Source organism: Clarias gariepinus, chromosome 2, assembly GCF_024256425.1.
Source record: "Clarias gariepinus isolate MV-2021 ecotype Netherlands chromosome 2, CGAR_prim_01v2, whole genome shotgun sequence".
NCBI lineage: Eukaryota > Metazoa > Chordata > Actinopteri > Siluriformes > Clariidae > Clarias > Clarias gariepinus.
This window is the reverse complement of record NC_071101.1, coordinates 2,991,361-3,007,437: the sequence shown is the minus strand read 5'-3', so window position 1 is coordinate 3,007,437 and position 16,077 is coordinate 2,991,361. Positions and strand designations below refer to the sequence as shown.

The 16,077-nt window shown below is 35.4% G+C and overlaps 1 protein-coding gene across 1 annotated transcript; it reads right to left on the bottom strand.

Annotated features, from left to right (window-relative positions):
* Positions 1 to 484: 484 nt before the first annotated feature.
* On the bottom strand, positions 485 to 8,562 carry LOC128508759 (CD276 antigen-like). Its single transcript, XM_053480235.1, has 6 exons — positions 8,491 to 8,562; positions 6,410 to 6,447; positions 3,213 to 3,563; positions 2,487 to 2,753; positions 1,892 to 1,942; positions 485 to 1,478 (listed from the first exon to the last, which is right to left on the bottom strand). Exons 1-6 carry the CDS (start codon positions 8,514 to 8,516, stop codon positions 1,399 to 1,401), a joined length of 813 nt encoding a protein of 270 aa, XP_053336210.1. The 5' UTR covers positions 8,517 to 8,562; the 3' UTR covers positions 485 to 1,398.
* Positions 8,563 to 16,077: the final 7,515 nt, after the last annotated feature.

Here is a 16,077-nt window from a genome sequence, read left to right as displayed (position 1 = left end):
CTGTCTGCTAGAACCCTTTAGTTTAATCAGGAGAATGTAAATGTATCTCCTCTCTCCTGTCTGTCTCCGGGTCCCTCTAGGACTGACATGTTAATGATGGTTCTTTTGATGTTCAGGACCTAGCATCGTTTAAATGTGCTCTCTTTGCTGAGAATAAACAGAAATCTTCAGACATCATTCTGAAGATCATGATGACATCATTCTGCATGTGTGTGTGTTTTTCTCTCCCGGTCTATTGAGCCCGGACCGGTAAGTGTATCAAGGTGCGGCGGACACAACAAGACATAACTCTTCTTCTCTTAATTCAGCTTAAAACTTATTTTAGACATGCTTTTTCTTTTTAATCCTAACAATACTAAAATGGATTCTTGTAAAAATTTATATAACCTAAATTTTATATTTCTGTTTTCATATTCAGAACAAGTATTTCAATTAAGTGTATTTATTCCAATAAATAAGCAAACATTATTTACACACTGAGACATACATTCTTTGATTTATTATCAAATGGAAAAATAAAGTGCATTGTGCATCTTATGTAAGTACAACATGCAGAGAAGCAAAAATTAATTTATTTAAATATTAAATATAAACAGGCATTTTGATCACTCTGTTTGAAGAGTTTATACATACATTATTAGTTATGGACACCAGAACATTTATAAAGTCGTTCTGGATGACGTCCATTCTATTTTTTGTTTCGCATTAAAAAAAAGTTTTTAGTGGAGTTTTTTAAGTCCAACTTTTTTATTTACTATTAAGATCAAATAACATTATAAAAAATGTAACAATTTTGTATCTGTACTCAGACTTAAGTCGGGGTGTGGTCTGCAATAGAAGGGTCTCTTATTAGGGTTATTCTGGAGGATAAACTTCCTCGTGAGTGAACTTGTTGCTTCTGTGGGATTTAGGAGTTTTGAATTCTGTATGAATTCTTTTTAAAGAAATGTGCTGAGTTGTAAAAAGATCAAAGATACAAATCTTTCATGGATCTTTCATCTCATAAGATGCTTATGCATGTCATTTTAGTTAAATACCTTTTAAATCAGTGTAGTTAAGGAATTTTTATTAGAATTATTCATGTTTTATTATTGAAATATTGGTATATATTCCTCAAAATTAAAAATTCACCCAAAAAAAAAAAAAAAAAGAAGCAATACAAAACACAATAAATTAACTCTTATTTTGTATCGCATGTTCCACACCACAACACCTCTGGAGCAAATGAAGGGTTAGGGCGCCTGCCTCTAGTGCACCTACTCCCTGATACCCTGAGTGAGCACCGTTAACCCTGTGGTTACTGAGCCGCTGCAGGACTCGGCGTGAGGGACGACCTCTGGCTCATCACTCATCTCCACCATCATCGCCACCATCATCATCGCATTCTCTTCATGAGCTTCAGGGTCGGAGGAAATACGGGAGCATGATGAGGAGACACGGGAGAGAGAGGGAGGGGTAGATCACACCAACACTGCTTTCTACAGAGAGGAGGAGAGATGAAAAACAATCTCAATTTGAAATCTATCACATCTCTCCCTGATTTTTGTACTGTCTTTCAATGCAACATTTTTACTATGGTCGCCCTCTAGTGGCAGTCATACACATCGTTTGCAAAGTTTCAACAGTAAAGGAGTTTTTTTTTTTTTTTTACTTTAAATGCAAAATATACAGTAAAAACCTAAACAGCATTTAAACAAAAAATATTTTTATACTTTCCAAAGAAGAAAAAACTCCTGTGTAATTATCTATTAAAAATATAACCATCTGTTATTACATCATGTCTGATGAATTGTGTTAAAAATTGCACCATTATGAATCAATAATCCATATAAATTAAATATATTCATCAATAAATTCATCTCGTCGTGATAAAGCTTTATTTCTTACATACCTAATGAAATATGTTTTTCCCACACTTGTGGCCTCGTGGTTGGAGGAGGATCTAAAACATCAGAGGAAAAACAATAAATGATGAAAATTAGATGGTTTAAGAATTAATACAGAAGATATTTATATAAGATAATTGTGTATTAAGTCCATAGATCTAATCAAAGTGCAATATTTAATTAAATCATTCATGAAATGATCACAGTTGGATTTCAGAATTCTTTGATCATTCTAACATGGAGTTTATTCAAGTTACCGCTACCAATGCGAAGTTGATTATTTTCCTATAACATCCCTACTCCAACATGCTTTTATTTGTTCTTTAGCATAGCAATTAGCCAAAAACATTCATTATTATTTAGCAACGTTTGGAAGACTTATCAGACTTTTTTTTTTTTTTTTTGTAATTAAGCTGTTACTATGGAGACACCAGATGTCAGAGCGGCTGTTATAGATAATTAATCAACACCTTGTGACTGATCAGAATCCAATACCTGTGATTAAAGTTGTTATTCAATAATAAACTCTGGTAATAAGAGGTTTAGATAGTGGACTTTAGGACCCTGTTGTATCTACAGAAGTCACTAAACGTTCTTTACCTTTAACAGAAACCTTCACTGTGCTCAGCGCGAGACCTTCGGCATCCATCACTTTATACAGTCCTTCATCGCCGGCTCTCACATTCCGGATAACAAGCCTTCCGTTTCTCTCCACCACCCGAGAGTCATTACAGGCCATCTGTCGCTGCCACAGCTGTGTCCACTGGGAGGAGTGTGAGCTCTGGAACACCAAAGTCTCGGCCTGCTTCGTGTAGAGGTCAAGGGTCAGGTCTTTCCCCATTTCCACAGACTGAGTGCTCTTATGATCTGCATAAAGATAGTAGTGGAAACCAGGTTAATTCTACATGAATTCACTTTAATTAGAATACAAACGTTTGTCCTGGTGTTAAGACAAAAAATTTAACTGCTGTAAGAGAAATCATCCTTGGGGGTGGTGGGGTTTGAACCTGGGATCTTCTGAGCAAAGCCCAACACCTTACCCACTGACCTTCACCTATTCACATGTTTTTAAATTTAAATTAATGCATTTAAAATTTTCCGCTCAGGTATAATATATACTGTAAATAGATAAATAATAGTATGTTTATGGAAAACAAATTCAATTGTATACATTTTCAAAATAACGTATTGTTTTGACATAAACATATGTATACGTTGCACATTAAACTGTACAATGACTTTACAGGTCTTTAAACTGACCAGCGAGCCAGAGTAGACGTTTCACATTTTTCCAAATACTAATAAGGCGATGTACTGAGTCCTTACCGATAACGGCGAGCTGGACACTCTGGATGAAGATCCTCCTCTTGTTCCCCTCTTTCCCAACTACCAGATAACACTCGTAGATTCCTGCGTCTCTAAATCGGATGTCATTCAGATGCAGTGAGCAGTTCCCCTTCGCCAGCACACCCTCGGGAACATCCGCACGGTTTTTGTAAGCATCGGCCTGAAACTGATCGGGCCCCATTCGCTCAAACACCATTTCACTGAGAGTCTGCCACTGGATGTACGGCGTCTCGGATGACACGTCACTGTGTAAGCCCCAGTCACATGGCAGTACAGCTTCCAGACCCACCTCAGAGCGAGTGCGCCTGAGCAACGACAGTGGACTCGAGCCTGGAGGTTACATTAATAAGACAGAAAAGGTAAAGAATAAATATTCTCAGGGCCTTCGAAAGAAAGATTACCACTGTAAGGTGCGTTGCTTTGGAAAATTTTCCTGAGAAACAAAAAAGTCAGTCTAAATAAATCATATATGTTGGAGTGAGTTCACTTTAATACAGTACACAAGCAGGAACAGCAGACAAAAGTAAAAAAGTAACAATGGATTTGAACGTCTACAGAATACAAGTCATAAAAAGCAAAAACATGGCTGCAGTCAGATGAGAAAAAATGATAATAAAAAGAGAACAAACATTGACAGAGGACAAAAACACACTGCTTTGGCAAAAAAAACAAAAAAAAACAATCTAAGATATCATTCAATCATCTTCAGCTGTGATCAGCGTGTCCAGTTGATGTCTGAATCACTCTTTCACGCTCTGAGTCCTGGCCATCAGGGAAGAAGAAACCCTCCATAGATGTGATAACCTGGTCATTCAGTACATTCAGGTGGCCCCGTTTTATTGCCCCATAACGTTGCAGAGTCTAGACCTGAATAACTGAAGCAACCCCAGATCATAACACTGTCTCCAGAGGCTTGTACAGTGGTTGGTTTCTGTGCTTGATGAAGGCCAATTAACTGACCTTTTATGTTTTTATTTATACTTTTATTTTTATCTATTTTTTTAGGGGTGTCTTCCAGGATCTTCTCTCTCTATCGCTTCTGGTGGCACTTGGTTCTTACCCTCTAGTGGACACTGAGGTACATTTGGCAGCAACTGGCTCGGCTGGTGTTAGTAGTAGAACTTCTGGATTTTCAAAACCAAACTATGGCTCTTTGACAATGCTGATACAATTGCAAGGCTGCATCATGTCTGTATAAAATGTCAGCCTTTACTCGTCACATCTACATTACTGCACAGCGAAAGTCTTTATTCTTCTCATATCCCGGCTTTGTTAGGGTCAGAGTGCAGGGTCAGCCATGATAAGACACGCCTGGAGCGGGTCGGGGTTAGGGTCTTACTCAAGAGCCCAACAGCAAGAACTTGATAGAGCTGAGGCCTGAACTGCTGACGTTCTGATCAGTAACTCAGAGCCTTAACACACCGAGCTACCACCACTGCCCCAGTAACATCATTTCTACAGCCTATCCCTGATTTTAGTGTATGCAAAAACCTTGATGCAGGGACATTTTCAGTAGAACTTGAACTTTAAATTGTATACTCACGTGCTGACATGGTTTATGCCGGGGTTAAGGTGGAGGTCTTGCTCTAGCAGATGCTGGTAGAGCTCCCATGGCATGAAGTCTTTGGAGAATTATAAATGTTGTTAGGCTTAAGCACAATAGTGAGACAAAATAGTGTATTTTTACAGATAGTTCTGCCACTTCATGAACAACTGAAGCTCAAAGATTCAAAACCATAAAAAACCCTGGTATGCAGTGATCCTAATGGGTTTTTTACTTGTTTGTGGTCATGGTAAGATGTTTGAGACTTGTTGGCCGTCAAAAACCTGAAGTGCATGCTTGGTTGCCCACCTTAGAAGATGTTCTGTTGGACACTGAGATGAGCTTGTCTCTCTCTTTGGGATTTTTTCTCATTCGTTATTTTGAATTTGATGTTGAAGAATGGTATTTTAAAAATGGAGACTTCATTGTTCTAATCTTTTCACTGTGGCTCCTTACATTGACTCCAGGTGGCCTTCTGCACTTCAATCACCTGTGATGGCGTCTGCTCTCGTTCTCATGGTCTGAAGTTGTACCTGGTTGGTCTATAGTCGGCAAGGTTTTCCACTTTGGGTTTCAGCCATGAAAAAAAATAAGTGATCAGTGGGAGCCCAGTAGTGCAAACACAAGAATTTTTTGGAACTGTAAGTTTAAGCAAAGTTTTTTTTTTTTTTTTTTTTTTTAGAGCAGAATTACTTCTTACTAAGTCCATCTGTCAACAAGCTTCTTAAGTATTTAGGCTGATGGAATGCACCACTGTCTTCACTTCCAAATAAATTGGAAGTTCAAATGTCTTTCAGGTTTTATCTGCTGTAGTTCTTCTTGTTGCACTGTCAGGAAGGTGTGTCAGTTGTTGCAGCTTTATGTTCTGCATCTGACTAAAGAGAAGGCGTTCAGGAGTAGAAATAAAAGGTGCAGAGGCTGATGACCTCAACACCAGTTCTCTGTTCTGTAGTGTACAGGCTCCATCTGATGGATGACCGCGTCACGACAGCGTTTTTTTTTTTTTTTTTTTTTTTTTAGCACCAGCCGCCTTGCACCTCCATGGTCTGGGTGTATTTAATTTCTGCCTCGGGTTTCAACGTTCTCCAGGCACATCGGAGGGTTTTCTCCATGTCTCTGGTTTCCTCCCACAGTCCAAAGACATACAAGTTAGGCTAATTGGTGCTACCAAATTGCCTGTAGTGTGTGAATAAGTGTGTGTGTGTGTGTGTGTGTGTGACCAAGTTCATTAATAATAAGTCAGTCTTTAAATTGATGTTTTACTTTTTTATTTGATGTTTGTTTTCTTTATGAATTATCAAGGTTTAATCATGTTATAAATATGTTTTATAACAGATACAACAACAACAACAACAATAATAATAATAATAATAATAATAGTAAACAAAGACATGTATTTATTGTTAAATATGTACATTAAAAGTCACCACATTTATGTTTACTAAGAACCGTAAGCAAACTGCTGTAATTAGTATATTGTAATAAATATATTCTTAATGATGATAAAGTAAAATAACTTATGGAAAAATCACGAAAATACATTCATACTAAGTGTTGATGAGGTTCATTAAAATTCTGACTGTGTGTGTGTGTGTGTGTGTGTGTGGTGTTGTAACAGTGTTTACAGACTTACCAACAAATGTGAGCTCCATGAAGCCAAGCAGAAATGCCCTGATGGTGAAATAAAGAGTTTATAAATAGGTCACGTAGACAAAAGATAAAACAAAATCCCATTTATAACCACAGAGCTGCACTCTTATATACAGTTGTGTTTAAAATTATTCAACCCCTACTGAAATTGAGTGTTTTCGCCAGTTTGACATTGATTTTGATCATTTCAGTCATCTTGTTTACAATAAAATCAAAGAGGCACTTGTAAGTCAGACAAATATAATATTATTATATTATATTATATTATATTATATTATATTATATTATATTATATTATATTACATTATATTATACATTAGATTGTGACAGTAATAGAGCTGTTCCACGAGTGCTTATAATGGACAGTAACAGCACTGGGTTGTTTAACTATACGTACCACTCAGCGTCCCAAGAGACTAAAATTTAACAAATTTTAAATAGAAAAAATAAGTAATATGATGATAATAAATATGATATTTTAAAATAAATATTTAAACAATAAAAAATGAGCTGAAAAATGTACAATATTGACTAGTTTGCGGGAAAAAATAATAATAATTAAGTAAATTAAAATAGAAGTGTATAAGGGGGTATAAAGTGAATGGTTAATGCAGGATAATATCAGTACTCGGGTCGGTCCCTCGTGTCTAAGGCTACATCACAGTGACGCTGATATTCTGCATAACCGCATGATGTCAAGTACGAGGAACAATCCTATGACTTTAGTGTGATTTTTTTTTTTCACACATCCACCCCTCCCTTCACACACACATGAAACTCATTAGTTTCCACATACTCATGTTCCATATTACGCACATAATCAATCTGTTAATTGATCATTTTTTTCCTGTAAATAAAATCGGATCACTATATATATATATAGTGAGTATATAAAGAGTATATATAAAAATATTTTTTACACACTTCAGGAAATAAAAAATAGTAAGAATAAAATAAATATATAGAGAGAAATCATTATTATCGATTATTATTCGTAATAATAATTATTATTATTATTATTATTATACAATGTAAATTAGTATAATCAATTATAATGTATACAGTTTTTTTTTTCTTTTCCTGAAGTGTGTATAATTTTTGGGGATATATATATTTTATACTATATATCACTTAAAAGTTCGGGATCACTTTCTAACTCCATGGTCACTGTTGATTTTTATTTATTTATTTTTACACTGTAAAACAATACTGACGGCATTTTAAATACACAATAGTCTCCTTTGAACAGTTGATATTGAGACATATCTGATACTTATGCTCTATAAAGCCATCATAGCGACTCTAATCTATGGCACTAAAACAAAGAATTTTGTTGTTTAAATAACATATTTAATGTTATAATGTAATGAAAATATAATGCAAACATACAATATAATATAGTGCATAGTATAGTATAGTATAGTATAGTATATAGTAATGTACTTTTAGTGTTAGCCACATATAGTTAGTAAATACATTGATAATTCAATATTTTTTACTAGTGTGTGTTTACAGACTGGACTCTACATAAATAATAAGTAAATAATAAATAACATGTTTAGTGTAACTCTGTATATGTGATTATGGTGATGTTGCTGTCTCGGTTAGAGATAACTATAGGATTATGGTGAAGGTGCAGACACCGCCCTCCTCCTGGGGATTTTCAATGTTAAGTTTCATCTCCTCAGTAAGTATGATTTCTGTGGAAACGAAACTGATCTAACGGCCACCAGAGGGCGGTAATGCACAGCGCGCGCGCACCTGCACACTGCAAGCGGAATCCTGTTCTGCTGCACGTGCAGAAGTCCGTTTTTACATTTAATTTAAATTTCACGTGCATGACATTAAAGTGATGCACCAACCAGAACCGTTTTAACGTTTTACTTTGATAAAATAACAAGAGGAGTAATTATTACAGCATGTCCAAAACACTCCACAGTACATTTAAACTCCGTGAACAAGTGAAACAAGTGAACATTTGAACATGAAGTGAAAATGGAAGAAAAAAAAGAGTAAAAACTAAAATAATCTGCATGTAAAGAAATAAGTCCAATAAACTCTCACCATGTCGCCTCAGTCCTGATGTCCATGCTGAAGATCACTCAGTGAATGACTCTCACCGATGTGTGTGTGTGTCTCTTCTCATCTCAGTACCTTATAAATAGTCCAGCCCTTCTGAATCAATGAACCGAGCGCAATGAATCGACTCATCTTGATTCACTTTTAAAATATGATTATTTAATATTATATACATAAATATATACCATAAGCATGAACATATATTAATAATTATAACCCTCATTTTTTTGTTTTATACGTGACGCACAAAGAACTGCGGAAGGATTACAGATGATTCCCCCGACTGTGAACCGATTCACCTGAATCACTACTGGTGACTCTTTTCTCCACAAACGAAACCGTTTCGTATGATTCAGGGGTTTAGAGGAAGGGCTGGGTGAGGGAGTTGTTATTTACATTTAAACATAATATTTGTCATATTTAAAAAAAAAAAAAAAAAAAGTTTAACCCATTTATTCTTTATTTCCTTTAATAGTTTCCTTTTGATTACCTGACAATGACATTATGACGTCATAGGAGCAAAGAGGAAATAAGCCATCTTTTATAGATTTTTTAATTTTATTTGTGTCTTTGTTGCTCTTGATGTATCTATTTATGCACACACACACACACACACACAGAAACACACACTGTAGTAGTGGTTAGCGCTGTCACCTTGCACCTCCAGGCTCTGGGTTTGATTCCCGTCTCTGTGTGCGTGGAGTTTGCATGTTCTCCCTGTGCTTGGTGGGTTTACTCCGGGTACTCCGGTTTCCTCCCAAAGACATGCAGATAAGGCTAATTGGCGTTCCCAAATTGTCCGTTGAGTTTGTGCCCTGTGACTAATTGGCACCCTCTCCAGGGTGTACCCCAACTTGTGCCCTAAGTCTCCTGGGATAGGCTCCAGGACCCCTGCAACACTTTATAAGGATTTTATATATAAAATAATTAAATCATAATTTGGATCTGAAAAAAAATCTGGATTTTATATATTAAATAAATAAATCATCTTTATTCTCGCTCTCCAACTCTTCTCTTGTTTTTGTCTGTGTATCTGTCTATAAGAATAAAGCTTTAATAGAAACACATTATCTATCTCTCCCACCTCTTTAAGGGTTATTTTAAACTCCCACTGCCCCCACCCCCACCCCGCACATGCACACACAAACAAACACACAAACAAACACACACACACACACACACACACACACACACACAGAGGTTAGGGTTAGCACAGTTAAGTTTCAGTTTAGAGGAAAAGAGAAATTCAGATACAGTAACTGAAACAGAGAGAGAGAGATGAAAGGGAGGAGACATGGAGACAATGAAGAAGGTGATGAGGAAGCTGAGACAGACAGAGAGAGAGAGAAGGAGAGAGAGAGAGAGCACACATACACTCACATACACTCAAATGCAAAACCACACAGATATACAGTAGATTAGTGGTCTAAGATGTGCAGGTGTGTGTATTTGCTGGTGCTGTTATTCAGTGAGTATGATTGATTAATTGATTGATTGGTTGATTGATTGATTGATTGATTAATTAATTGATTAATTTATTGATTGACATCTGATCAGCTGACTCCTTATTAACTAAAGTTATGATTAGTTGATTAATTGCATTGTTATCTAAGTAATTTAGATTGATTGATTTATTGATTGCATGTAATGTAAATAGATTTTAATTTATCCTGATTATTCTAATTGTTAAATTACTTAGACGTTAAATGCCTATATGCTTGGATTTTTGCATTAACAGTAAGACCTAAATGAGAATGAGATTAATAGTAAATCCATCTAAACCTCCTCATTCAGTTTTTTTTTTTTTTTTTAGTTTTTTAATTATTTTTAAGCTCCATGTCCTTGAGTTTCAGGTTTCTATAAAGGTTGTACGGTTTAATTAAGATATAACATATGCATGGTAAAATACTTTGTTACTTTGTTATTATGGCTTAACGATCTTTATTTGGACATGTGAATGTGGGCACAAACTTTTGACCCTGTTTCTTACAGAAAATTAGAATTCGATTTGTCTCTAATAAACGTTTTTTCATACAGTAAATGTCTTGTAAAAAAATAAATCTGTAAAGCAAATCTGAATTCGATATCAATAAAATTTTACATAGAAAGTAATCTTAAACAATGTATTTTAAATTGATTATACTGTATATTTATATAATTGTTGCATGCTGCAAGTTTGGATGTTAATATGCAGATATATATTTTATATACAGTATACAGTCTTTTTTACATAATTATCAGCAAAATTGCTAAAGAAACTAGATTATTATTATTATTATTATTATTATTATTATTATTATTATTATTATTATTATTATTATTGTTCTTGTTGATAGTAACAGTTGATGTAGTAGTAAATTATAAAATGTGATTAATGCACATTAAAGGAAGTAAAGTTATCTGAAAAGTTTTCAGGATAAATCTGCATTATGAACACATTTATTATTGCCATTATTATTATTATTATTATTATTATTATTATTATTATTATTGTTGTTGTTATTATTATTAAATGTATAAAAGCCTGTTATTTTTAGGCACCTTCAGTGGTCTGAGCTCTTCACCTGCCGTGACTCGCACTGTCAGACCAGGAGAGAACATCACATTGCCCTGCAGCATCTTCCTCAGCACTGAGATGGTCTGGTACCGGCAGATCAATGACGAGCTCACGTTGATCATATCAGTCATAAGGGGACACCTCAAGACATACATGCAAACTAATTACAACAAGGATTCTGAGCACTTTATTTTACTTGTTCAGAATGTAGGTGTTTTTCTGAATGCTATTCCTACCTTATTTTAACTTGTAGATTATATTGACTTTCAATCTACATAATAAAGTATTTTTAACCTTTTTATGTGTCTTATATTATAGACATGACTGCTGCTGTTAAAGAGGCTTAATCAAGACCATTTGATCAATCAAAATTCACAGTTAACCAAATATGAATTTTTCACGATTTATAGAATGCCTCTCCGAGTCTCACCATCGTGAACATCAGACAGTCTGATATTGGCCAGTATTACTGTGGCGCCAGACAGGATGGGGGTTTCAACTTCTCAAGAGCTGTTCAACTGCACTTGGCAGGTCAGGGATTTTATTTTTTCAAATGTTCGTTATGTCTTTTTGGAATAAATGCTTCATATGCACAATAGGGTATTAATTACTGCATTGCTGCATTTATACTAGTTTAATGCTACCGTAGAGGCAAAAAATTTTACCTGTATCCCAAAGAGTTCTTTAAAGATCATATTGATGAGAATGGTTCTTGAGTAAAACTCTTGTTTTACTAAATAAATCTACAAATAAAGCCATAAACGTTCCATGTAGAAGAAGATTAAACATTCCAAAAAGTCCTGAAGAACTCAACAAGCAAAAATATGAATACGCAAATGATTCCTAGATGGATAAAGGAATAGTGAGATGCACGAAATCCTGTTTGGAGTTTTATAGAGCGCATTCTGTAGACTGTCTTGGGTGCAGAGTTTTCTCAGGTCTATTGTCAGTGACTTTTAGAACAAACTGCTATATTTCTTCCCTTACTTGTTATCTGCCTTCAACCTCATCTCTTCTAAAAGAGGGTTTTGAGTGCTGCATGATGCATATGGGATTTTTTATGCTCCAGCAGTGTTGTAATGTTTTATTAATGGCATACTCTGTAAAAATGCTTTAAAACTCTTATTTAATCCTTTACCTTCATGAACAGATTCTTACCTAGTTGTCATCCCATCCCTATTTAGAAGCAGTGGGAAGATTTTATTTTGACATTCCCCCAGATCACAGGCTTTACAACCGAGGAGGTGGCCAAGAAATAGGTACGGCCCCAGAGCAACCTAGAGCAATAAAAAAAAATTCCAGATCTCTGCACATTATTCCTCTCTCTGGGCGTCCATCAGCCATGCAAATTTTTAACCATGTGGTCCAATATTTGAGCAACCCAGAGTATCTTCTGATGTCATGGATTGACGTTGTGGAGAACCTGGGAGTGTACTGTATGTTAAACTTGCTTCAGGTTATCACCAGCACACGATGGACAGATAAAGGGAGATAACCAGAAGATCTGGACAACCCTGAAGCCCTTCTGTGCAGAATACAGAATACCCAGAATTCAGTCCTTCATTCTGCCACACATATCACTCTCTTCTGGTCCATTTGAAGCTACCAATCTCTCAAGTTCCTTTAAACCCTACAATTGATCCCTGCAACTGATGCATGGTTTTAATGAAGCAAAACGAGCACCATTGAACAATGTGCAACAAATCAACAAGCTCACCCTGCCACGCTATCTGACATTGCGGCCTATAAACCTGACTGTCAAGGACTCCAACTCCAGACAAAACTCAAGCTCGGCTCAATACTGCTCACACACACTTGGACTTAATCGCACAAAAAAATCTTGACAAATCGCTCAACAAACACTTGTCTCACTTGTTTATATCTGGATTTGATTTTAGTTTGCCCTCTGGTTTCCGAATCTAGTCTTGCCTTATTTGTTCATTGCCTGACCTCTACAAGTGAATATTTATCTTAAATTCATATCACAGTTGAGATTTGTTTGCTTGTCATTTGTCCTGCAGCTAAAGCAATCTCTGCCACTTGATATTGTGCTTTACAAACATTTTATTCCTCTTAAACCACATCAAAATGCTAATAATGGCAATTTTTATTGATCAAAGTGTTATGTGTTAAATGTGCTTCGGTAGTCCCTGTTTTCACCAACAGTGATCAACTCAGGAACCTCTCCTTCTCCATGTTCTCCTAAAATTAGAAAGACAAAAAATGGATTTTTTCAGGAAAACCCAAATCGTTGGAGAAGTTAAAAGCTAGCTTTACCTCTAATTGTTATACAGTAGTGACACTGACAATGATTACTCATGTTCTTCAGTGTCTTTATTTGGAGCATGCACCACACAAGCAGATGGAGTGCATTAATATAAACCTGTAAAATAGAGAAATCCTTTGTTATAAAAAAATTCACACCTTAAGACCAAAATCAGTAAGACAGTAAGCAATGAAACGAAACTCTCACTCGTTCTTGAGAAACCGAAGTGTGAAGACCCCTGCAGCATTTAAAGAGAATATTAAATGTGTCCGTGTGTTCAGTCACCGCAGTCATAGCGAAACTCCAGACCACACTTTGTTTATTAAAAGCTGTTTGTCAGACTCAGGCATTGTGCTCTGGTTTTATTGAGAAATGCCGCCTCAGGAAACCAGTTTCCAGCCACAGCATGCAGCTTTTCTTTTCTTCGCTCATGATACTCTGTGGTTTTGTGTTTCAGATACGGCGAAATACATTCCACGGGATGTGCAGTGCTGGACGCCTCTCATCTCTGTGTGCTGTGGCCTCGCCCTCATGCTCATGCTCTGCCTTGGGGTCGTCTACAAACGAGGTGAGGGGTGAGCCTTTCAAATTCCCTGGAACACTACAGTATGTCATAAACATTTTGTACTTGATGTTTTTGGCTAAACTGCAAATGCCTTAATTTAAGTAAAGTTACCCTGGTCCACTGCATGCACTATAGCTCAAAGACAAGACTTATTGGCCTCAGTTCCTTGTTTACTGCAGAAAATAAAATATGTCTTTACTTCGTGTATACTGTATTTACACTAAACAGCGTGTGCATTTATAGTGTCTATTCCACATGAAGTATATGGAAGAAGAACTTATCCCAAGAACTGTATATAGATTAATTATACTATGTTGAGTAGAACCAATATTTAGGACAAAATATATTAACACTGAAATACCTTTAGTTAAGATACATTAAATTTAAACTATATTTGCATTACGATTTAAGTTGTAGCAATATTTAAGCTCAATATTATTATTTCTTTATATATATATATATTTTTTTTCCGATAGTAGAATACAACTGCAATAAGTTCTTTAAACTAAATTAGATTTAAGTTAAGTTTTATTGTCAGTTAAGATTTATTTTATTTAAATTGTAATTGAGTTCACTGCCATTTGACTTGAGCAATTAAAAAAATATTTTTGCAATTAGTTACATTTCAACTGAACATATATTTGAGTTGATTTCATTTGAACTATCCTTGAGATGATAACTTATTAGTATTAGCAATATGGAAACAGGACTACTTTAATTTGACCCACTGTGGATCACCAGCAAAAATTTGGACACCCCTTCTAACTCCATGGTCTTTCTTGATTTAAATTTATTTCTGAACAGTTTAAAATTTAGTTGATATTCAGATCTTCTACTTCTGCTCTGTAAATCCTTCATAACGGCTCTAATCTGAGGTGCTGGTTGTTAATTGGTGATTTCTGAGGCTGGTGACTCTAAATTAACTTCTCCTCTGCAGCAGAGCTCAGGTTTGGTTCTTTGGAAATAAGAGAGTTTCATCATGGTGCTTGATGGGTTTTGCAAATGCACTTGACAATAAACAGCTGACCTTTGTATCTTGTAACAACTGAGTACTTTTGTTGTTGTTGTTACTTAATTGCTTAATGCCATTTTTCTTACAGTATTTCTTAGTTATGAAAATGCCAGTATTGTTCTGGAATGTAGAAAAGCAAACCTTTGTTCAACCTTCGACTGGTACTATGTCAGTTAGTTACACAAAGTTTTTGTGAAAAACTTATTTAAATTTTTTTCAGGCCTTCCTTCATGCTGCTGTATGAAAGATGAAGACATGAAGGTAATATAGCACATTTATACCATTTCACTTTTTTTTCTCTACACTAAGTTTAGCTGTTCTCCATCAATGGATGCAAACTTCACAGGTAGGTTTAACTCTTTATAGGACGCTGACCTTTTTTTCTTTTAACTCTGTACCTTTTTCATTGTTGTCATGTTTACGTTACAAGTTTTAGTTTTGTAACATTTAGAAAACATTAGAGGACATTTTATTAGAAAATAGATGTTGTATTTTTACATAATGTTATGTTTAAATCAATGTGCCCTAAACCTTATTAACATCAAAAATGTGATTTTCAAGTTTTTAAATGCGCTTCTTCACCCGATTATGGGGTAAAATGTACAGTATAATCCCACAATGTATTGAACAAACCATTAAAAATTTTATAAAATATGTCTGTAACCTGAAACCCAGGGCTAATAAGCTCAAGGCTAAATTGTATTCAAAAAAGGCCTGTTTTATTTCGTTTCACCCAGAAAACACAGCATGCAAATGTGAGTCAGTTTCTCAGGGAACTTCCATGCGTGCTAGAAAAACAACATCAGCAGACAAGCAGACAAAACGACAAGCTTGCGAGGTCAGAGCAGAAATAATTATCTTAGATGATGATTATTATTTTTATGAAGATTCATTTCAATTCAAGCGCATTTAACAGTGCATATTGCTACAAAGCAGCTTGAGAGAATAAAAAAAATATGAATACAAATAAAAAAATGAAAGAAAAGTATAGATTATACTGTAACTTTATCAGGGTATTTCTTTTGACTGAGCCGTACGTAGGTGAGACGGTGCTGAGAGAAAATCTCAGTGACGTGATGGAAAAAACCTTGAGAGAAACTAGACTCAACAGGAAACCATATCCTCATGTTCAGTATATGAATAAAATCTAAATGCACACACAAGCACTGGTT